Here is a 25,312-nt window from a genome sequence, read left to right on the forward strand (position 1 = left end):
GGAACATGAGAAGCTTGAAAAAGTCACCCTCGGGGCTGTGACCCCCAAACTGGGAGAGTGGCTCCAACAGATCCCAGTAACAACATCAGAGCTCTCAATTCAGAAGAGCGCAGTGCTAGGAACAGCTAAGATACAGTGAAGTACCTTCCCATATTCTGCTAGAAGACACGAATGCAGCACTACAAACAATCCTTACAAGATGATATACACTATAGCAGGGGTGGCCAACCAGTCAGAGACCAAGAGCCACATTTTTTACTGTTACCGCAAAGAGCCACATCATACACATGGGCACACATGAACATCACCCATCCCTTCCTCTCACACACACACACACACACACCTCTGCTCAGCCAGATTTATTGTAAATGTCACTTTGCGGTATTTTCATCTCACGCACATGTGCATTTGACGAAAATACCATAGTGAACTCAAGCGAAGCGAACACGCACATTAAAAAAAAACACAAACACAAACTTCGATATGAACATAAGAGCCGCATGAAACCAGGCAAAGGCTCGGGAGCTGCGGGTTGGCCACTCCTGCACTACAGCAACAGTGATCCTTGAGGTACTTGAGCAAGATGAACTGCCATAAGAAGCAGTATCTTCCATGGAGGAAGACGTTGGAAAACAAGATCAAGGCACCATGAAGAGAAGTTATCAGAAGCTATCAGAACTGGAGAAAGATGTGACATGTGACAACATGGAAGCTCCTGTCAGGCATCATAGCAGATGAGTAGGCACATGGATCAATACATGGGCAGTGCCCAGAAAGTAACTGGTAGCAACTCCAGAGGAGCTTAGCATCAGCTACTGGTAGATAAAGCAGTCATCCGAGACTGCAAGACTAGACAGACCAACCTGTGCACCACTTGGATTGACTACAAAAAAAGCTATGACTCTTAAGAGCCCTCATCAAGAACTCAATGGGAATGTGGAAAACAAACCTAGAGGCCAACTTCAAGCCAATCGCATAAGTCACTATCAAGCGCAGTATCTACCAAGGAGATATACTTGTACCCGCTGCTGTTCTGCATAGGCCTGAACCCCCTTATTGAAATCATCATCAAGAGTGGTTACAGATGCTGACTACAGAATGGAGCATCTCAGCCACCACCTTTGCAGGGATGACATCAAGCTGTATACCAGGAGTGGATGAGTCATCGATTCAATGATCCATACCACCAAGATCTAGAGCAACATTGGAATGTCATCGGATTGGATAAGTGTGGTCGGATGGTAATGAGGAGGGAAGGTAGTCAGCATGCAGCTCTGCACTGACCTTTTGTTTGGAAGTGGAAGTGAAATCTCCTGTATCTTTCAGTCTTGCAGCACAGTGAGGTGAGTCGTCCACTGCAGCTGCTTCTCTGCTCCATCAGGATGTTGTGAAGGGGATGATCAGTGTGTTCCAGGATGGACTCTACCTGTCTGTGTGGATCTCTCCACCTCAGCCTCCAGTGAGTCCAGCCTCATTCCAGTTACCGAACCAGGTCTTTGCACCAGTTTGTCCAGTTTGCATCCTTCTGCTCTGTGCTGCTTCCCCAGCAGATTGCAGCATAAAACAGCACACTTGCTACCATAGTTTGATAAAACATGTGCTGCATCTTCCTGCAGCCATCAAAGCACCTAAGCTGCCTTAGGAGGAAAAGTCGTCTCTGCCCTTTTTTATATAGTACTGTTTTCACTGACCAGTCCAACTTACTATCCAGGTGCTGCCTAGATATTTGTGTCATGATCCGCTGTCTGGACTTCCTGTTTTGTTTTATTTTGTGGATCATGACAGGAACTGGTTTGGTTGTTTTGTGTTGCTTGTTCGTTGATTGCTGATCTGTGTCACCTGCGGTCCGGGCTTAAGTAGCAGGGATCGTGGGGACACAGATCGCCGGATTGTTTGTCGCCGTACACCAGTGAGGATTCACGCTTCGGCTACTTTGACGTCTGGATTGATTCAGAGAAGTCTCCAGTTTTCGGCAAGTGACTTTTATTTCCTTTTCGGCGTCTGTTGTGGACGCTTCCCGAGGAAGTCAGTTAGCGTCCTGCACTACTGGGGTTCGGAGGAATCGCCAGTTTGTCCAGCGCCTTTTTGGTTTTTGTTGTGTTATCAAGAGGATACGGTTCGGAGGAGCTAGCCCTTGTACTCCGTACTGTTGTCCTTAACTCCCGTTGGATTCACGCTACGGCAAGTAAATGTTTCATTAAGTACTGTGTTTTGCTTAGATCGGAGGAATCTATAGCTTACGGCAAGTGTACTTTTTTCTGTCGCTTCCCTGTGACGACTCGGATGAGTTAACTCATGACTGTGCTTTCCACGAAGAGGAATAGACTCGACGTGGGGGACGCCTTTCTCTTTTGTGGATTACTTATCAACTGTTGTCTCCTTTATATATAGGCACCTACTGTGATCTCGCTCCGGAGGAGTCTCGTGTGCGAGCACTGTTTGCTTTGTTTTGCCACTGCTACATTAACCTGGTTTTCTCCTGTTTCCTGTTTCTGAGTCGGGAGAGAGCCCAGCCTCTGATAGGTCCCAGAGGGACCCATACCCGTCTGATATTGCTCTGCGGACCCGCCACGGACTTACCACTCCCATCTCCGAGGACCAGCCCGGCGGTACCGGAACTGGCCGTCGGAGAAACCAACTCCTGCCGACCTTTTGGAGTCACAACACATCACCACCGGCCTGCATTCCCACTTCACATACTGTTGTACTACATGAAATAAAACTTTGGCTTAATCTGCTTCTGTGTCCGGGGCACTTGTGTCTGACGAGGTTACGATCCATACAATTTGATACACAAATCGTGACAATTTGTAGGCTGGCACCACTTCAGTGTCCACACCACAGATGTTTAGTTGACCAATTCACTTTTGTCTTCCCCCACTTCCATCATCTGAGATGGTATCTTGCAGCTTCTGAGTGACGGAACACACCTGATCTAATTACTAACAGGTAAGGCAAGTAGTTGGAAAACAAGACATGACATGATAGTGTAAGGTGTTGGTTCTGAAATAAATATATACCTAAATTTGTCTGTTTTTTTTTTTTTTTAGATTTGCTTATTGTTTTCATATCTACTTGTGAAAACAACAACCAAAATGTGTTTTCTATTTCAATTTAATTTATTGCTGCCGGTGCCATAAATCCAACCCCAAAACATGTAATCACAGTCTGAACCTTTGGTGAAACTTGGTAACCCTGGAAACGTATGCGCCGAGTATGGGCTGGAAGTCCCAAGATCAAAGTGGGAAATGCCTCCCGAGGTTGGTTGAGATTGACCAGGCTACAATCCTGTGAGACTTCCAGATACAAACTGACAAAGTGGTAATGACTAACTGACCAGAGTGTACCACCATAGTAGTGGTGGACAAACAGGGGAACAATGCTGTACTGATAGATGTAGCAATTCCTTCAAAGAGAAGGAACATGAGAAATACCAAGGGCTAAAAGAAGAACTAGAAAAGACATGGAAGGTGAAGGCAACAGTGGTTTTGATTACCACAGGGACCACCATGAACCCCAAACTAGGAGAGTGGCTCCATCAGATTCCAGAAACAACATCTGAGATCTCTGGCCAGAAGAGTCCTAGGAATATCTAAGATACTGTTCAGGACACTCAAGCTCCCTGGCCTCTGGTAGAGGACCAAAGCTTGATGGAGAAAAAGACCTGCTGAAAAAACTGCTCTGTCCATCAAGAGTTTTCAGACACAGACCAGACTCATTACTATGTCCAAACTGAGATCTAATTCTGCTAACAGGCATGCTTCTTTCTTGATATACTGAACATTTTCCACTCATTACTTGGTGCATTGTTTAAGGCACCAAAATAAATGTTCATGCTGACTTCCTCATAAGCTCTCAGGTATTTGGAATGGTTTTCTACCTATTCCTGCATATGTATATCATTGATGCTGTCACACCTGTTTCTTACTGAGCTATACTATCAAACTACCTGTCTCTCAGTTTGGGAAACAGTTCTAAATGATGTGTGCCAAATTACAATTACATTTATGCATTTCAAGGTTTTAATGGAAATAAGACCATTTCACAGGCTTTCTTTTGCCTTTATCTCGTGTTTACTCGGCTGTTCATAACTAACCAGGTGTCTTTAATCAATGAATCTGTCCACGTCAGAAAAAACATCTGTCATCTCCACAGACTGTCTGCCATAAGTTCCATCCAGGAAGCTCTCAAGCTCTCTTTCCAACAGTTCATTAGGGAAGAATGGGGGAATGCCTGACACAGTAATCCAAGCAGAAGACATGAACAGCAGTGAAACGACTACAAACGGGTGATGTAGTGTCAGGCATCTCCACCAATAGGTAGATCAAATAATCCTCTTAGATAAAAGTCACAACAGCCCCAGAGAGCCATATGTAATGTTGTTTAGTCCAAGGAATCAAAAAACAGAGGAGGAAAGCGGAGAGGAGAGAAAATAAGAGGACAAATGTGGTGAAGAGAATAAACAAAACAGGGAAGGAGAGAGGAAAAGAGGGGATGAAACGAGAAAAGAGAAGTAGGGAGGAAGTAAATGAAAGACAAGTACCGAAGGGAGGAAAATGGAAAACAAATACTAGAGCCAAACCAAGTAAAGAAGAATAAAAAGTAGGATGGGAGAAAAGGACAAGGCACTGGAATTTAAAAAAAGACAAAGGATAGAAGAAAGAAGGAAAGCAAGAATCAAGGTGAGATAGAGAAAGGAACAAAGCAGGTGAGAAGCACATATGAATATAGCAAAGATGGAAAACAAGGTGGGGAGAAAATAAAGAATTGCAAGGGGAAAGGTTTGATGAACAATACAAGATGGAAGAAAGAAAAAGAAAGCAAAGCAGAAGAAAAGAAAGGAATATAGAAACAGACCAAAAGAAGGGAAAAAGTCTCTCATAACCTGTACTGGCTTCGACTGGGCTCACACAGGTCTTGTTGCTGATTTCACGCTTTACTGCCTCCTTTGAACTCAGTAACACACTTTTAATTAGCAGCAGTTCATTAAGGCTGCTTCCACTCATATCCAATAAAACAAGCCTCTAGGTTAAAGTCAGACGTGGGCTGGTTTCCTCCCAGTGGGCTGTAAAGAGCAGGTGATGACAGTTCTCTCACGTCCCAGTTGGTATCGTTTGAATTAGCAGCACAAACACGCGTGGTGAAAACCCACTAACCTCACCACCCCTTTCTTTACTTAACCACAACAGACAGAGCAAAACAGAAGCTAACCCGCCAGCTGACGGCTGCACACTGCCCGGACCCACAGACATGCCAACAGGAAACAAACAACACAAAGGACTATCAGGCACAGCAGTGACAACTTCCCTCCAAGCTACTGCTCCAATGTTGGAAACCAGCATTTTCTCAAAGAAAAATTTCTTCGGATGCAGGGAACTTTTTATATTCAATTGTGAATTATATACAATGTATTGATTTGAATAAGTTTAAGGTACTCGATGTGTGTATTTTCTAGGATTCTATTTTCATTATGTTAATAAAAATCTTAGCAGTGTACGCCCAGAACTCGGTTTGAGTAAAAACTTATTTGCTGTTGCAAATTGAAGTAATGTGCAATTTCTAAGAGACAGGGTTGACCTTTAAGTGTTCACTGGCCTAGAGTTAGACTTCAATTATATATATTTTTAGAACAAGATAAACTCATTATAGCCCCACTGCAGCAAATTGGGAAAATTTTGTCCAGAGAAACATTAAGAGTCTATCATAGACATCTTATCTTCTTAGCCAGTGGAGGCTAATGGGAAAGTTATAGGCACAGCTGCTAAGCTGCTCCCTGGTTGTTGATGTAATGTTGATGACACACTGCAGTTACTGTGTTTACCAGAAATGTAATGTGAAAAACCTAGAGCCTATATTTAGCAGTTTGTCAGATGAATTGTGGTGTTAAACATGTTTTTATCATGACTGTGACAAATGATGTTTAGCTTTTAGATGGCGTAGCTTTTTAGCCCATGTCTAAAAAAGCCATTGATTTTTATCCACCTTTTCATTCACATATCTGCTTATATATACATATCTGAACTAAAGACACTGTATCTCTAACTGCTTTATATCAGATGTCTGAAAGTTATTACTCTGACGTGAATCCATAACTCAGCAGCTTCTCTGCAATGCTGGTTGCTGCTGTTAGCACTCAGTCTAGTCTAGCACTAAGTTTCTCTTAAGAAGCTACAACACTCACTTATGCCAAAGCATATCCTGCTAAAGACACAGAACATCCATAATGACATGATTTGTATGCTTCTGATTTTATTTTGCTCTTGTCAGCCAGCAGCAGAGGACTGACGGGATCAAATGTGTTTAGGCACATGCAAGCAGAATTATGTTTTGCACGTCTGCACAGCCTGACACCAAGTCAATAACACAGCGCTGGGGCTAAATCAGTAACAAAGCACAGCCAGATATCGAGAAAAATTCTTCAACCCAGTCTGCCCTCTCAACAGTACATAGAAAGGAGCATAAAACAGCACATATCATTATACAAGCCCTCCAAATGATGACAAAGGGCTCTACTAAGCTCTGGAGATACAAGGACAAACAGTAACATCAACACAGCCAGAAAAGCGTAAGCTTACAAGTACAGCCCAACAGATTCATCTATTCATAGGTCAAAATTTTAAGTGCTTGCCTCTTTAAAGAATGACTTTTCTTACCTAGACAGTTGTGTCCATCGTGGGCCAGCATGAATCCATCATAGCAGGTGCATCTGTAGTTTCCTGGTATGTTGATGCATTCATGGACACAGCCCCCATTGTAATCATTCTCACACTCATCCATGTCTGAAAGAGGAAGGTGGCTGTGTTACTGGGACAGAAAGAAAAGCTCTGAAACTTCTCTACCTTCTTTTCTTTAGTTTGTTTTGGAATCAGTATTCATTATCAAGTTATACAGATGTTTTCTGCACAGAGTAGTAACAGAGCTGTGGCATGCTCCAGGGTGAGATCAACCATCGCTGCAAAACTGCAATGGCTTCAATCTAAAATACCATGTGAATAAAATGTCAAATAGCAAACGGTTTGTTGTATTTTGATCATACACTTTAAGCTGGGCATCCATGAACACAGTTCAATAAACTGAGCAATGTCCACTTCAGTATCAGTGCTACTGGGGGAATCTTTTTCTGCTGGCAGAAGTGTTAGCGTTAAATGACTTAGTTGGTTCTGGCCCAAACTATGTTAAGCTTTGTGAACTGTGTTAACAACAGGAGGACAGCAACAAAACAAAAACCAAACAGACACACGTAACCAGAAAGATCAAACATACTTGCAAACATTACAGTTGTGGATAAAAAGGAAGGGGCATAAAAAAGATGGAAACACAAGAAATAGAAAACTGAAAGAAGGTCATGAAAAGCAAGACTGGAAGGATATGAAAGATAAAAGTAACAAGCAAAAATGAAAAAAAAAACAAACACAAATAAAAGAATAAAAGGCACATTTTAGTAAGTTGGTGGCTGATGAGAGTCACACAATAACAAAAAATTGCCCAGCAGAAGTCAACTCAACACAAATGCATTTGGGAAACAGAGAAAACCTATGATGACAGAGTTCAAATGACAGAGAGGATAAGATAATTAAGAGAACAGAACAAAAAGAAAAGGTGAGCAGTAGGCAAACTAGTAGTAAAGATAAGTTGATTATAATAACCTGTGTGTGTGTGTGTGTGTGTGTGTGTGTGTGTGTGTGTGTGTTTAAAATACATGTTTTATTTATTATAGATGAAACCTCCTGACTAACCCATGCCTCAGGTAGTCTTGACTGCTAGAAACACCCCTGGTTTGGATCCCAGTTCATTTACTAACACTGCTGTTACCAGGTACCTCTGCTATTCTACAATAATAGCTTCTGTTAGCCAGTGTTTATTCATCTGTGAATGCAGCCTGCACACAAGTGGTTGCCATGCAGAGCTACTTAAACAAACACGCTCCCCTGTATGAACAGCAGGCGATCCTCCAGGCAGCAAGGAAGACACCAGCCCACACATTATCCTTTCTGTTGAGGATGGAACAGTGCATGAATCTGCCCACTGAGCTACTCCATTCTGGGACCCAGACACTGTCCTGGAACTGTCTGTGGACTATGTCCTTCTGTATGTTGATCGTGCCAAACCAGGATGTCAAAGTCAGTATTCCGTCCTACATTGTCTTCCTGCCTCCCGAACTCTCATTTCATTTTCCAGCATGGCTATGTTAACATTCCACAGCCTACATGCCTGCCTGTCTACGTCTCCTTCAGTTTGGCCAACAGTGTGACAGCTCATGTCAATAAATATTGATGTCAGTGACTTTAGATATTAGAAGATATTTTGACACTGGCACCACTGATAGCAGCCCTCTGTGAAGTACTAACTAAAAAGTACATTTAAGAACTTCTCTAATGGCTGATGTACGGCAATTAGCTCCAACCTCAAGGGTCAGTTCATTCAAAGTTAGAATCATCTGAGATTCTGATGTTTTGGTAGATAGTAGCAAATCTGAAAAAACTGAGGTGAAAAGATTCAAAAAGACTGTGAAAGTTCTGTTCTGTTTCATAGTTCTATTGGAGGAAGTTCCCCTTTTTTGTGTGTCTGCACTGCAGGAACTAAGAACTATAATCGTTCTTAGAATGCTGTTTTGGGGGACTTTTTTAGCTCCTACTTAAGAGTCGGTACTTTTACAATAGGAACTGCAAGTGACGTACGTTTACGTTGATTTGTTAAACACTGACTTAAGCCAATGCAGCACCATTTTTAAAAGTAAGTTTAAGTAGTGTAAACAACAGCTTTCAATGTGAAATTTTGTGTTTTGTGTTCAATGTAGCGCAGCAGTGATGTCACTATACCAACCATCAGCCAGTTTACATTACTTCAATATTTCCCCTGGTGGTGTGAATGGGAACAGAAAAGTCCTCTTAAGGTCTATAGTTCTCAAGTTGGTTCCTCAGTGGGGTAGTTTCTAGAACTGATGCCCTAAAGCTCTTTGGTCTGAAAGCACCTTAATTGTCAGGTGATTAAATTACCTTAATCACTAACTTACATTAGTCAGCACTAAACATAACAACTGAGATTAGGAACATCCTGTCTCAAAATGATGCAGAAAAACTAGTCCATGCATTTGTTACCTCAAGGCTAGATTACTGTAACTCATTACTATCTGGATGTCCCAATATCTCCATAAAAAGCCTCCAATTAATCCAGAATGCCGCAGCCAGAGTCCTGACAGGAACTAGCAAGAGAGATCATATTTCTCCTATATTGGCTTCTCTTCATTGGCTCCCTGTAAAATATAGAATAGAATTTAAAATCCTTCTTCTCACATACAAATCCCTTCATAATCAAGCTCCTTCATACCTCAAAGACCTCATAGTACCATATTATCCCAATAGACCACTTCGCTCTCAGAGTGCAGGTCTACTTGTGGTTCCCAGAGTTTCCAAAAGCAGAATGGGAGGCAGAGCCTTTAGTTATCAAGCTCCTCTCCTATGGAACCAGCTCCCTGCCTGGGTTCAGGAGGCAGACACTCTCTGTACTTTTAAGGCTAGACTTAAAACCTTCCTCTTTGACAAAGCATATAGTTAGGGCTGGCTTCAGGCAACCCTGAACCATCCCTTAGTTATGCTGCTATAGGCCTAGACTGCCTGGGGACCATCAGTGCACTGAGCTCCCCTACCCTAACCCCCCCCTTTCCCTTCCCTTCCCCTCCCCTCTCTCCTCTCCTCTCCTCTCCTCTCTTCTCTCCTCCCACCTCATGTATATTCCACCATTGAATGTTACTAACCTTGTGCTCTCTCTCTCCCCTAGTTTGTGCTCTCTCCCTCTCTCTCTGTTCTCTCTGTACCTTCTGCAGGTGTCCCTGGTCCTGGAGCTGTTTATCGCTGATGTGCAGTTACTGGTCCCACCAACCTGCAGTGTCTATTTGTTGTTTATTGTTGCTGTTCTTTTCTCTCTGCTCTATCCACTCACCCCAACCGGTCGAGGCAGATGGCCGCCCAAACTGAGCCCGGTTCTGCTGGAGGTTTTTTCTTCCGTTAAAGGGAGTTTTTCCTCTCCACTGTCGCCAAGTGCTTGCTCATAAGGGAATTGTTGGGTTTTTAGTTTTAGTTTTTGTAAAGTGCCTTGAGATGATTTGTATTGTGATTTGGCGCTATACAAATAAAATTGAATTGAATTGAATTGAATTGAGAGTGATTGGATTGACTTACGTTTCTTTTTATTTTTTTATTATTACACATTTTATTACATAAACCATCTGTAACACAGTTTCTGCCTCCATCTGTCTTTTAGTGATGAAGGTCAAAATGGCTGGTGTGTCCTTTCGTGTTTCCACTGTGCGATTGTGCCAATTCGATTTAATGTGCATTTTTTTCCCACCATGTCCAATATTAAAATCAGTGTGACACACTTTGCAAAAGGTGTGAGCATGTATATTTTGTTTCATTTGCCAGAGCACCACCTGAGTCTTTTCCCCACATTTCGACCAGTGATGCTTGATTCAACTTCACGCACCTACTACAAGCTCAGATATCAACAGCACAGCTCGGTTGCAGGTTGCCAGGCTGAGATCACAAATGGGTTGAAATTTGCATGATGTGTCGATTGTGTGAGTAGGATGTGTTGAACTACATCATACAAGCGCTGGCAACTGGACAACCTTGCAATAATACATTGATGTGATTATTTATATGAAGAGGTTTGGGCCATACAAATTATGGAAAAAATCCGAGTGTTGACACAGTATGTAGCAATGAAAGGAAATTGATGTAATGGGTGCACTTCAATTTGAGGTTTCTTTTAAAATTTTAAATTTGCACATTTAGATGGAAACCCACATATAGCTGGGGTCGAAGTGTACAAGATTGAAGACACTGATGTGACCAAAACAGATGAAACTTTAGGGCTGGGACCTGATGTAATTGTGAGTCCACATTTTGTTTGTTTTGTTTGATCACAGAGTTTCTCAGGAAGTGGTTGAAAACTGTCAGTGACTCAAGTTGCCAGGTTAGATCAAAGGGTGGAGGTTGATTGCTCCAACCAGGAATGAGGAGCTGGCACACAGCAGCAATGGGTGGCATACGCACACACACACACACACACACACACACACACACACACACACACAAATACATACATGGTTCTTAGCCTCCACAACCTAAATCTTGCCAAAACCCAGTCTTGGAACAATACACACACTTAAATGTACAGCACACATGTGACCAGATCGTCCAAATAAAAAACAACACAGGTCTACTGATTCACAAACAGATATACAGATTTACAAATTAATACATTCACACACTATAGTCCCACAAACATATAAAACAACGCACACACCTACACACTTAGACACACGTCTTGACCACACTATTCTCAGAGACCTTTTATCCACAGAACACTTCCTTTCAAAAGATTAACATGGTGATTTGGGCTCGAATGCATAATCCCTTTGAAGAGTCAAAGCAGGCGGACATAAACATGAAAAGACCCTCATCTGAGAGGTTTCACTTGGTTAGAAACCATCATGACATAAACCAAATCAATGCCACATTCTGCACCATGAAGCATCACAGACATGTTTACCGGAAGCCAATTAAACAAGGCAACACACATCAACACATTTTAATTTTGTTTGTTAGATCTCTGACATAGGAACTCTGTGTACTTGAAGGATCCCTCCAGCATAATTGGGATTAGATGACAACATTAATATCATCCTATTATGTTCAATACTGTAACATGAAATTGTTTTAAACTGACCAAACAGTTTTAAATGAGCTTCATGTGTGAAACAACCAGAGTTCATGTAAAAAAAAAGAAATCATAACAAATGATGAAAAGAAAAATCAATCATAGTGGAATTTTGCTTTAAAGAGCAGCCCTGAGTATATAAACTCCTCACAGCCATCACTGGCTCATCCTAAAAGGCATTTGCAACCAATTAGGGTAAGCTGGAATAGGCAACTGTTTGGGGAAAAATTGTTTGGACAGTTTGCTGTGCTGCCAACTCAGATGCCGTGGTTCAGGACAATGTGGCACCTCTCACGTGCTCTGCTTTTCATCTGTCAGAGAGGAAGGAAGAAGGTAAAGAGTAGAACTAGAAGAGCGTGGGGAGGGGGAGCCCCACCACTGAGGGTGAATGAAAAGCAGCAGGTGAATAATTGGTGCCTGAAATGCACAGGCAGACTGAGACTCCATTCACACTAATTGCTTCTTCTTTTTGTTTTGGCCTTCCTTTCATACCAAGCTGGTATTTTTGAGAAGAAGAAACAGGCTTATGACACACAACAAACATCCCTTAAGTGGGAGTGGTCATATGCATCTTAATCATTAGGAAACCATGATTACACTAAGCTGACATGTCTTATAAAATCAGAACATTTAAAAACCATTCTGCAGAGATAGATAAAAACAAGTGTAATCCAAACTTTTGTTCATGGAAACGAACAGGAGGAACATGTCAAGTCATTTGGACATATTAGATTCTGATTCATCTCTCTAAGTGTGTACATTGTCTGAAGTAGAATGTAGCCACAGTCCAAGAGGACTCACACATTCCTTGGGATCTACAGAGTAAAGATGATTATGAGTTTGAGGGACATGGGAGGCATTTATAAAACATGGTCAAAATCATTGCAGCAGAAGTTGACTTGATATCCTGACCACCTAGTATGAATCAGCTCTTAAAACATGGCATCCTACATTTCCTATATTGAAGTCAATAGAATCTTCCCACACACTGTGCATCATACAATATGATCTTATCAAGGACATATTTCCATTTCTCTTGTCAGATGCCTGCAGCCATAAAAGAAATGGATAGCAGTGCTGGCCTTGTTGATTAAACTGTGCAGCCATGTGACAATGGCACATGTCAATGCAAGCCTCAAAGAGCTGAAAAGAAATCTGACCCTGGGGTTCATTGTTAGTGCCCAATAATATGTGACAGTAGTTTGCTTGCACAAAATCATATGGGGTAACCCAAGTATTAAAGCGAAAGCTCATACAGGTAATTCAACTCATTTAATGCTGGGATTCTAGTTTGCCATGTGAAAATAAAGGAGGACAAACTGTTTTGATAGTGGTGGAGAGAATGAGGAAGAGGGTTTGAAGTGTACACAGATGTATGTGTGACAGAAATGAAATAGAGGTGGGAAAATTTAGTCGAGGGAGTGGATGCAAATGGTGCCATTCTTCCCTTCAGCTGTTGTTAACATCTGACAACGGCACCCTGACAGCTTTGGGCTATCTGCTGCTTCTGCTTACACAGCAATATTTTCTAATTGCTAGGGAAATGTTTGTGTTCCACATCTCATCACGTGAATTAGAGATGCTGAGGATGTGTTCATTCATTTTTCCTACCTAGCAAAAAAAAAAAACCAACAAAACAAAACAATTCGTCCAAGAGTCGCCACCTTAACACAGTGGAGGGGTTTGAGTGCCTGAATGATCCCTGGGGCTAGGGCTACCCAAAGCAAATTGGTCTCATGTAACAGGCCAGACATAGTGACCCCGGCCAGTCCGAATATGGAAGGAAAAACAGTAAGGCACACAACCCTGCCTGAGAGAGGGTTACTGGGGCCCCTCTCTAGAGCCAGGCCTGGGGCAGGGGCTTGGGGGCGAGTGTGGGGCCAACCTTACATGGGCCCACCGGCTGCAGAAGGGACCATATGGGGCTGGTGCAATGTGGTTTGGGCAGCAGTCAAAGATGGCCTTGGTGGCCCAACACTTTCGACAACTAAGCTGACTCTTGGGACATGGAACGTCAGGTTACTGAGTGGGGAAGGAACCTGAGCTTGTGTGGGCGGTTGAGTGGTACCAACTTGAAATAGTCTGGCTCATCTCCATGCACGGCCTCGGTTCTGGAACCAAACTCCTTGAGAAGCTGGACTCTCTTCCACTCTGGAGTTGCCCAGGGTGAGAAATGGTGATTGTTAATAGCGCCACAGCTCAGCCGTAACATGTCTGAGTTTACCCCAATGAATGAGAGGGCTATATCCTTCCATCTTCGTGTCAGGGCTCTCACCGTTGTTTGTCCTTATGCACCAAATGAGTACCCAGCCTTTTTGAAGTCTCTATGAAGGGTACTGGAAGGGGAGACTGGAGACTCCAACTGGAGACTCCATCATTCTACTGGAGGACTTCAAGGCTCATGTGGGCAATAACAGTGAAACCTGGAGAGGTGTGATTGCGAGGAATGGCCACCCCCTTCTAAACTCGAGTGGTGTTCTGTTACTGGACTACTATGCTAATCACTGTTGCTAAAGTAACTGAAGCCGTCAAACAGCTGCACAGTGGCAAGGTAGCAGGGGTGGATGAGATACCCCGGAGTTCCTTAAGGCTCTGGATGTTGTAGGGCTGCCCTGGCTGACACGCCTCTGCAATATTGGAGATTGGAGACAGTGCCTCTAGAGTGGGAAACTGGGGTGGGATCGGGGGATGTGTTACAACTATAGGGGGATCACACTTTATAGCCTCCCTGGTAAAGTCTATGCCAGGACACTGTAGAGGAGAATTTGGCTGATAATTAAACCTTGGCCTACTAGGCCCGCTGTTGCAGGCTGTCTGATCCATGTACAACCAGAGTGAGCGTCTGGTTCGCATTGCAACGGTCAAGTCAGACTCATTTCCAGTGCATACTGGACTCCACCAGGAAAGGGGCTGCCCTTTGTCAGAGGTCAGATGGGATCCGGTTTGATGAACACAGGATCTCATCTCTCGTCTTTGCAAATGATGTGGTTCTGCTGGCTTTATTGAGCCAGGACGTGCACTGGGGCGGTTTGCAGCAGAGTGCAAAGGAGCTGGGATGAGAATCAGCACCTCCAAGTCGAAGGCCATGGTTCTCAGTCAGAAAAAAGGTGGATTGCCCCTCTAGGTTGGAGGAGAGCTCCTGCCTCAGGTGGAGGAGTTTAAGTATCTGGGGGTCTGTTTCATGAGTGATGGAAGGCTGGAGCGTGAGATTGATAGATGGATCGGTGCGGCATCTGCAGTTATGTGGTTGCTGAATTGCTCCGTGGTGAAGAGGGAGCTGTGAGCTGTCAATTTACTGGTCAATCTACATTCCTATACTCACCTATGGTCACAAGCTTTGGATCATGACCGAAAAAATCTGATTTCGGGTACAAATGGCTGAAAAGAGGTTCCTCCGCAGGGTGGCTGGGCACTCCCTTAGAGATAGGGTGAAGAGCTCAGTCATTCAGGAGAAGATCAGGGTAGAACTGCTGTTCCTCCACATCAAGAGGAGGAAACCCAGGATATGCTGGAGGGATTACATCTTTCGGCTGGCCTGAGAATGCCTTGGCATCCCCCCGGAAGAGCTAGTGGAAGTGCCTGGGAAGAGGGAGGTCTAGGCATCTTTGCTTAGACTGCTGCCCCTACGATTCAGATTTTTTCAAAATCTGGTGGAGACCAAAACAGAGCTAAAAGGTGCATAAATACTGGATTTATATTCTGGGGTGGTCAGAAGCAATCAGAAAAAACTCCCACGTGTAATTTGAAACGTTAATGCTAGCTCCATTCCTTTTAAGTATTCCAGGTCCAGTGCTATGAAGTCACTAAACAAGTAAATAAATAAGTAAATATGCACACCCAACACACACCTAAAACTTCAGTGTTGAATGAAAGCTAAAGTCAGTACTAAGTCGGAGGGAATTCCTGTGAGCTTCTACTGTGATATTTCCACCATACAGCACCAGACATCATCCATCAAAGACTGATAGGAAAGCAGGCTAGAGATGCTGACATGAGGTCACAGTATCTATATATAGAGCCTGAGCCCCAGTGAGCATGAAGAAACAGATTTCATGGGGGGGCAACGTGTATGTGCCTGTAACTATCCAGTGAGGAGAGCGACTGACTGATGACGGAGGTGCAGACGCCAGGCAGACAATGGCCTAGTAATTGTCTGCCCCCCTCCCACCTGTGTCATCTCCCTCGTCATACATTCTTCCCATGAGATGCCCTCTGTATCTGTCTATGTTAAGCAGGTCAGGTGTTTGTCACTGTGGCACAAGTGGAAAAGAAGCAGTGATTTACTCCTCTCATGATATGCTCCAACAAAAAAACACAATAAAAAAAAGGTCAAATTACCGTTCAGGTACAGATAAAGAATAAAGGTTGTAGAGTCAAAGCTGCAGTCTAAATTTCAGTAGTATCAAGGTATACCTAAAACAAACTATGCTTATACCTGTTCTAAATTACCACACTCATTCAAATAGGCATTGTGGTGTACATTTCTAGACTCATGATGCACAGTGAGTAAGTGAGCACAATGTAAAGAAAGGGGAAGGATGAAGACTTTAAAGTAAAACATTTGTACTTGATGTAAACAAGGGCAAATTTTACTATGGAAAGTACAATAGTGATCACACAAAAAATCAAATAATAAGAAAAAGCACTCTAGTGATGGCAGAGAAAACCTGACTTGTCTGTGTATAAACTAAATACATTGCACTCAAATGAGTTTGAACACCTACAGTGACAGATTGTTTCTACTTCTATGTTAGCAGTGGATGCTGCATCTACAGGAAGTTGGTGACAATCCACATTTGATAACAGATTTGATTCCACTGCAATAAATGTTGGCTAAACAGTTTGTGGTCTATACCTGTCGATATTCTCACCTGGTTTCTCTCTCTCCTTTCTCTCTCTCTTTCTCTCTCTGCTGATGCCATCCTACTCTCTCCCTCTTTGTGCTGTCAATCAAAAGGCAACTATAATAACCAGATAATCTATAAACTAATACGAGGTACATTAATCTATACCAAGGAACACAGTGTGTATATAACTGAGGTGTTTTACAGTATTATATGTTACTTTATTTAAAATAATTAGCAAGTATGATACTGGACTAGCTCAAAGAGCTAACATAAGCTGATAAGCTAAAGCACTACATCAGCTAACATTCTTTGATTGAATATTCATGTAACTATAAGCAGACACTTTCTTTTTCCTCTTCTTTGCACCTCCTCTGGTGTGGCCGACTAGAATTGTTACACCGCTGCTGCCTACTATATTGGAGTGTATGATATCATGGTGTTATACAAAATACTGGCTATTAAATCTGTATTAAAGCCACAATAAAGCCATTTCAACCTGTAGTTGTTTGCTGTCTCTAACAGACAATGCTGATAAAATTAAGTTGTCAACGATTAGTTAATTTGTCAAAGAACCTTTTGTTTGTTAATTAAAATTAAATTGTAATAATTATCATTTGGTTTGTTGTACATCTAAATAAAATGAAATACAATAATCAGACTAACTTATTGCTTTATACCAGAACTCTAACTCTGTTGCTTTATTTGAACTCCAAATAAAACATGGATTAATATTGTTAAAATTTTACTAATCTCCTAAAGTTTAAGGAGTTTCTCTGATTCCCTCAAATTATTCTTTGAATATAATCCCATAAATTTTTCACTTTCAGCTCAGTAAACAAATATTTATCAACAACCAGTTTCACATTTTGCTACATCTATCTAAACAGGGAGACTGCATAAGGCTTTGTTCTGTACACACACAACCACATGTGCAATAAAGCAGCTTGAGTGACACACAGCTCCTCCCACACACTCTTCATTCGACATTACTGGGATAAAAGTTCACATTTTTCCATAACGAGCCGGCAGTATCAGCTTTGGAAATGTCTACAGAGAGAGGAGCGTTCATAAAAGCCAGATCAGATGTCGGTAGCGAGCAGCTTGAGAAAATGGCTCTTCTGAGGACAGAGTACTGATGGGAGCACTCAGAAGCTTGGAGATAAGAACTAAAAACACTCTCCTGTCACTCTCCTGCTGAGTCTCACTGACTACCAGGAATACTGCTTCTGGCAGAACAATGTGGTCTGAGAGCTGCTAATTTGTAGTGCGGAAATGTAGCAGAGGTTGAGAGCACAGGTCGTTTCCCTTGGTCACCGGGGCTTGAATCCCAGCCATTACAAAAGCTCAAGAGCAAGTTTTCTCACACCGGCCATATCCCTCTGGAACCTCAAAACTTCACATTAATAATTTGATTATCAGCACAATTCATGTTCATGTTGTTTCCTTTGGGGCTCAGCTCTCAGTTCTTTCTGCATCAAATCTCCCAAAGTTTAAATAATCTGCAAACATTAATTTGCATTGTTTACTCAGAAGTAAAGGACTTTTCTGTTTTCAATAATTAGATAGAAGGTCAGGCTCTAATGTGTTTACAGTCCCAGAAAAGTCTTAAAGTCCCCAAGCTTCATCTAAGCCTGCACAGCCCTAACCTTCTTGTGGGCAAAGCTTGTTGTTATTTAACTGAGCTCTAATTTTTCAAATATATTTAATAATGGGGATGGGTTCTCAAACAATATAACAATTTGTTACAGATGGTTAGTCACTGACATAATTTAAAAAGTATGTATAGACTTAGCATTGGACTCCTATAACACCTTGATGATGATGATGAAATTTGTTTATTTGAGCAGTTCAGCATAATCAATACACAATTTTATATATCGCAATATCTCAGTGCCCAAGAGGGGTAGGAAGAAGTAAAAAAAACTTATAAGCACCTATCCCCTATTTCTCTTTTAATGTTATAAAGCAAATAAATCAAATACAATGATAGCTGACAATTGATGCAGCAGAACTAGAGATATTGTCATTTCTCTACATTATCTGTCCTAGTCAAAATCCAATACCTACATTACCCATAATGCATCTTGACTGCCAAAAGTTTGGTCAAGGTTTACTTGTACAGGTTACTTCCTTGCTGTGCAGCTATGACGAGTTTAACAAGAATGAAATAGACTAAAATATATAGCACTATGTAACACATTGGATTAAAAAAAAGAGAGAGGATCATATATGAAGTGTGATCCATTTTTTAAAAAATGTAACAGTATCTTACTTAGCCCATTAGACTCATTGAGGTGGCCTGGGACAGCCCTAATTGTGTCATATTATAAGCAAAGCAAAACAGATTTGCTTGCATGTGGTTCATGAGGCCTCATGAGCCAGCACAGCACTTAACATCTACGAAATGGAATATGAAGAGATCATCTAGAGGTCTCTGACTAAACACAGGTGCACTTTGGATCGATCATACATTTCTGAGCCAATGCACACAATCCATTGTGAAATAAAAAGCCTTTGTCAAATCCTCGGTTTTATCCAATTTCTTATAAATCACCATATGTTTTACTAGACTGCTGAGTGATTCTGTGTTGACAGGGAGTGATGCTGTTAATAAAGAATCAGAGATGACCTGAGGGATGCACAGAGGCTCCACTGCTTCCAGGTGCTTCCAGGAATAGCAGAACCACTAATGGCGCTGGCCGGCAAAGTGGCCTGTAATTCCTGATGATGGAAAACACAGCCAGCCAATTACAGCACCCATATCTAATCACCAGGGTCAGAGGTCAACTCTCATCCACCATCTGTCTTCATTTGGTGTCTCTGTCACAAGCTATTTCCTCATCACTGGAGGGAGTTCAATAAATCTCATCGTATATTCACAGGAGGCAAGGGCAGGAGTGTGGCATGTTTGACACACACAGACATACACACACACTCACTGAACATCCAAATTCTGGACGTAGAATGGTGATGTAATAAAATGTAGCCGACATTTAAGCTGTGTCAAAGCAGAGTACAGCTCCTCCACACACTCAGACAGTCTTAGTCAGAAACACACATACACACACCAATTCAATACAAATGCTGGCCTGGATAAAGTGATGTAATAAAAAGTGGCTGGCAGAAGGCGTCTGCTCAGGCAGCAGCTTTATGAGAAGATCATATTCCCGACGAGGCTGAACCTTGCGGTTGTGTGTCAGAGGATAGTAGAGCTGTTGTCATTCAGGACGTCTTACTTAGACTCTATGCATATCCACTGTAATAAATCATGTGGTGAACAGAAAAAACAACAGACAGAGAGCTTATATGTCGTGTTAGTCCTATAAACCCACTGTAATGAGTGGAAAATGTTCTGGAGAGAACCAAAGACGTGACCTCACACATGATCTATAGCCTTTGATCCACTAGCTTCTGTTACTCAATGCAAAAAAACGTCATTAAAAAAACTGTGGGGCACTGATCATATTGATAGACAGCTGACAGAGGTGGCATATTATTGGCTATCTATCCTAAAACCATCATGCATTATTACAATTAGAAAGTGATCAGGTAATTATGTTTATATTAAACCAATAAAGACATCAGTTAAATTATTATGCAGAGGTTTATGCAGAATTTGTTAAATCTTTTTTTTTTCAAATAGAGACATTTACAGTTCAGATAAACCCCATGGATTTCAAAATCCATAATGCCGGTACCATACGTATCACTACATAGCCCTATCTGCATCTGTGTGTGTGTGTGTGTGTGTGTGTGTGTGTGTGCGTGTGTGCTTGAGGCTATGCAGCTGAGCAAACAGAGAACCTCTGATGAAGGTTCTGAAATGCAAAAGTACTGTAGCATGATTTGTATGAATGCAGTCTGTCTTGTGAGCAGTGGTGTATATGATAAATGGGAAGTGATAAGGTTACTGTGTGTGTGTGTGTGTGTGTGTGTGTGTGTGCGTGCGTGTGTGTGTGTGTGTGTGTGTGCGCGCGTGTGCGTGTGCGTGTGCGTGTGTGTGTGTGTGTGTGTGTGTGTGTGTGTGTGTGTGTGTGTGTAAATGTGAGAATGAGGATTCAGGCTAACAGAGGGAAAGAGAAATGCATATCTGTGCAGTGGACAGGCTCCAGCTGTGGTGTGCTTTGAGGGAAAAGCAAGTGGAGGTGTGAACGCACAGCCAGGTGCTGCCCCTGTGTCACCCTCCACTTCCTCCCTGTTAATTAGGAGAACCTGTTGGGGGGGCTGCAGGGGCATGGGGAGGGATGGAGGGGATGTGTGGAGATTGTGCAGCCTGCTGTTACACCAGAGGTCATGTTCTTATCCAAATTTAGTTAAGAGCTCCTTATGAAGTTCACTCTTAAGCTCAGAGTGTATCTTGCTTGTGAATTCACAGTGATGCTTACATTTGATTTTATTGTAATGGGAAACTACCATTATGGCTACTAGAGATGTTTCACTCTAGGTGTTTTGGCCCATATTGCCAGACCACATTGGCAATCTGTCAATACAGTACAATCCAACCTTTTTATTAAAAATGCATCTGAGCCAAATATTGAAGGTCCTGATTCAAAGCAATTAAGTTTGAATGCTTAAATTACACATCTGAATGATATGGTAATTGCTCTGGTTAAGGTTATGCTATTAAGGCCCTCAGTTGAGATTAAATAAACCATAGATGCAGTTCAAACGTTGGGTTAAATCCAAGATTTACTACAGCGCCTTCAAAATAAAAGACCCACTCAGCCACCATGCTAACCACTCAGCCACCATGCTGCCCCCTGCTGTATCCAATTCAGTCTAATACAACAGTAGTGAAATGAATCCACTCTTCATGAAGATTTATTTTGAAAAATGTAGTTTTTCTTAGTGTTGAACTGTAAGGCATTATAATAATCTTTGGTCTTCCCCATTTATGACAGTGATCCTAGGCTAAATAACAGAAACATATTTCTGTGTAATGTAGTACAGCTCAACAGCAGCCCAAACACCAGCCTGCAGAACGCTTGAGCAGTTGCATCAACAGCTCTCTGAAACTGAAGACTAACTCCATTTGTGTCCTCCAGTTCAAATAGTTGTTCAAAACACCTGTGAAGGTTTGCTCAGAGCAAAAGTGTGTATGGAATGAAAAAACACATTCAAAGCCGAGGTGGCTCCTGGCTGCATCATACACACCACACCTTTGTGACATCAGAACTGAGGGCTGCAACAGATAACTCCCCAGTTCACCATTGGCAAAGACAGCAGGATGATGGTGAGAGAGGAGAGAGAGAGGAAAAATGTTTAACAGAAGGAATGTTGCTCACCCTCGCACTGCTTCCCATCTCCCTTATAGCCTGGTTTGCAGATGCAGTTGTAGGACTTTGGTGTGTTCTGGCAAAGGGCGTCGATGTGGCAGTCGTCCGAACCCTCTGCACACTCGTCCATGTCTGCACAAACACCAACAATCAAAATCACAATCAGTGAGGATTCAACAAGCCTTAATGTTGGGCATAGGCTCTGTGCAAAGAGATCTGGACTCAGCAGTGTTAGATCTGTTCCTCCTTAGCTTTTTTCTTAAAAACGCTAGTCCTCAGACTTTGAAAAATCCTTCAAAATATAATGTGAACCAGTATTCTAAATGAGTGTACTTATGAAAATGAAGAGAACAGAGGCTTTCCTGGCTCCACAGCTGATCAGATTATTGATAGAAAAGATGGTCACATCTGGGCCTGAATCCCAGAGCAGGGGGCCCAATCATTACACACACAGGGAGAGTGGGGGCTGGGGGTGGTGGACAGAGAGCCACTAGATGTTCTGATTCCTCCTGTCATTCAGTAGATCTTTGTGCCACCACAGAACTGCACTACTTCCTTCACAGTATAAATGGCATGTGTTAGTTAGTCAACCCAGCTGGAAGCAGCTGCTGCTTCAGGCCCTGCTCTCTGTCTGGCCCTCTGCCGGGCTCAGCTAAATAAAGGCAATAAATAAACGATAAAACAGAATTTACAATAAATATTTTTCCTGTTTAAAAAAAGGTCAGGGAGTGTTTTTTGGAGCCAAAGTGAACATAGACCCAGAGTGTAAGAGCTAGTTCAGCAACAAGTTCAAGTCTTTTGACACCTGATTTTAAATGGTGATATCCTGCAGGAGGGGACACTTGACTGGGGACAGTGGCTCTGGCTTCCCTGCTCATCCTGCAGTGTGCTGGATAAACCTGAGCCCTCCTGATCTTGACAAAGCCCTCCCTGCATGGTGGCTCACTGTCTCAATATTGACTCTTCACCCATTCAAAGTGGTGGGAGGCTTGAACAATGTGCTGCTGCTGATATTGGGCCCCTGCTGCCTGCCTTCTCCTCCTGGGACTCTGAGGGCCCTCCTGTCAACCACCACAACCCCCATCAAAGCACATTTACACACACACACGTTGGTCTTTCTAAGGTTATGAGGACACTCACTGACGTAATGCATTCCCTAATCCCTTATCCTAACTTCAACCATCAAAACTAGACATCTAACCTCAACCTTTACTCAAACTCTAATCCGAATCTAACCTTAATCTTTAAACCAAGCTTGAAACAGCCTTTTAAATGTGGGAAACCCGTGCATGACGTCTTCTATGCAGCTAACATTGTCCACACAACCACAGAAAGACATCACCACAGACACACACCCTCTACCTCCTCTTCCTCCAGCTCAGACCGGTCACCAAACCCGAAGACAAGATGCTCTCTAGCGGCTCAGCAGACAGCGGAACTCTGCTTCTACAACCACCTTCAGTAAATCATAATATATGAAACACACAAGCCTCTCTCTCCAGATCAGAGCAAATGAGGGTTTAACCCAGAGATCGAGCTCCGGTTTCTCATTAAAGTGACGTTTGCGAAGCAGAAGTTCTGCTGAAGTCTAGGAGGCTGGTAAACCGACTGGAAATCAATCTGCACACATTACAACTGGCTTTTCGGGGGGGAAACGGATGCAGTTTCTACCAATGTTATTTATCTAACCAGGGAAGTGACCAAATTCAGTGCCAAACGTCTGCTCTGTTACCATTCAATTCGTCTCGAAAATAGTGCGTAAACGTGTGTTTCCAGTGCCATGGAGTGCAGTTTTGCATCACTGCGGTGCCGTTCAAATTTCACACTGAATAAAAATGCCATAAAGTATACAATAGTCTTAAACGAGCCTGCAGTGTGTGAGTGTTAGTAAATGGCATGTTTAAAGTGATCTAATTGTGTTTTGTTCTGTTTTAAAGCTCCAATGGGATCATCAGAATATTCCTTAGTTGTTCAGTCGCATTTCCATCATTTTAAACAGTGAAGACGCAAAAAGGTGCGTGCGACAGCTGACAATAAAGCAAGACAGAGAGGGAATGGAAGCTCTTACCTGTGAGCCCGAAATTCCCCATCACCCTGTAAGTATTTATGAGGAGGACAAACAAACAAACGTCCCGGGATAAACAAGCGCTCCCCATGCTGACAGACGGTGTGAGGATTCAGCAGCGCCTTTCTGGGGGTCTGGACCTGTGCGTGTGTGTATGTGTGCGTGTGTGTGTCTGATGCGAGAGGAGGAGGGCCGGTTTTGGTGGAGAGAGAGAGAAAGAGAAGGGGGGACAGCAGGAGAGAGAGGAGGCAATCCCAGCGCTCTGATTGGCTTGTTTGTGCCGGTAGGGAGAGAGAGAACGCTCTTGATGGGTTCACCAAAACGGAAAAATAAAATAAAATCATGAATAAATAAGTAAAAACTATCATTTCTATTCTGAGGAATCTCATAGCCCATTCCACAGAACCACTGGAAAATCTGTGAAATGTTATCTTACTTTTAAGAACCACGGGCGGAAAAACTCTTAATTTCCTAGAATTTTCCTTGAATAAATTATCCGGATATGTGTTTTTTCTATTAATTGTACAACCCCCCCCCCCAAAAAAAAACTAAACAAAAAACGCACCATACTCTATTGTTGCTCCAGCTGAGGACCCCATGAGTCCCATAACAAGGAGAACAAAGGAAATGGAACAAATGGGCTTTCATGCTCTAGTATCTTGAAAATCATGCTGAGATATATCTGCAGGCTCTGATATGATAGTGCGTCCATCGTTTCCGCTGAAGGTGAGCCAATTCTCCCCCCTCTCCCTCATTAAATACATCATTATTTCCTAATCATACATAGAGTATATCCCTCCTGTGCCAGTCCTATGTGCTCAGTCCTAAAAGATGAAATTTCTCCACAGTTACTGACCTAGAACAAACCCACCACGGGCCAGTGTGCGGGTATAGCAGTTAGTTGCGTTGGCTTGAGACAAAATGAAAGTATGTAGGGCTCACCCAGCCTGGTATCATGCAGCTGTGAAGTGTCACCGACCATTCATTCATTTACAAGTTTAAGTTCAAATATATTATTTTCTTTTTTTAAGCCCATCTAAACGCGTTAACACCAAAGGAGCACATCCAGGTGACCTCAGAGGAGAGTTATGTGAATTGTGCTTTATTAAAGTTAGATCACATCTGCAAACTAAGCATCTACGTCAGATCACCGACGCACAAATGTAGTTTCTCAGGTAAAGACTTCCCTGATTCGCTATTTCCCCTGTGTGATACAGGGAGAAAGGTGACAGTTTCTACTCTGCTTTACGTCAAACCGTCGAAGTGGGGTTCGGCGTAAAAAAAGACAAGACGCCTCCCTCTGCTGGGGAAACTCAGTCAGCGTTAGGCGACGTTAGTCCCACCCACTGTTAGTGTAATGTTGTCTCCGTCCAATCACAGAGACACGACACGGTGGTGCCTTT

At 42.6% G+C, this 25,312-nt stretch overlaps 1 protein-coding gene across 2 annotated transcripts in view; it reads right to left on the minus strand.

Moving 5' to 3' along the window:
* Nucleotides 1-24,072, minus strand: part of scube1 (signal peptide, CUB domain, EGF-like 1) — a 107,201-nt gene extending 83,129 nt beyond the window's left edge. For both annotated transcript variants that reach the window (XM_026326590.2, XM_026326589.2), the window contains exons 1-3: nucleotides 23,913-24,072; nucleotides 21,854-21,976; nucleotides 6,654-6,779 (exon numbers count right to left, since the gene is read on the minus strand). In XM_026326590.2, the coding sequence (XP_026182375.1) occupies nucleotides 6,654-6,779; nucleotides 21,854-21,976; nucleotides 23,913-24,000 (337 nt within the window). In that variant the 5' untranslated portion in view covers nucleotides 24,001-24,072. The remainder of the gene's footprint in view (nucleotides 1-6,653; nucleotides 6,780-21,853; nucleotides 21,977-23,912) is intronic.
* Nucleotides 24,073-25,312: the final 1,240 nt, after the last annotated feature.

This window comes from Mastacembelus armatus, chromosome 23, assembly GCF_900324485.2.
Source record: "Mastacembelus armatus chromosome 23, fMasArm1.2, whole genome shotgun sequence".
Classification (NCBI taxonomy): Eukaryota; Metazoa; Chordata; class Actinopteri; order Synbranchiformes; family Mastacembelidae; genus Mastacembelus; species Mastacembelus armatus.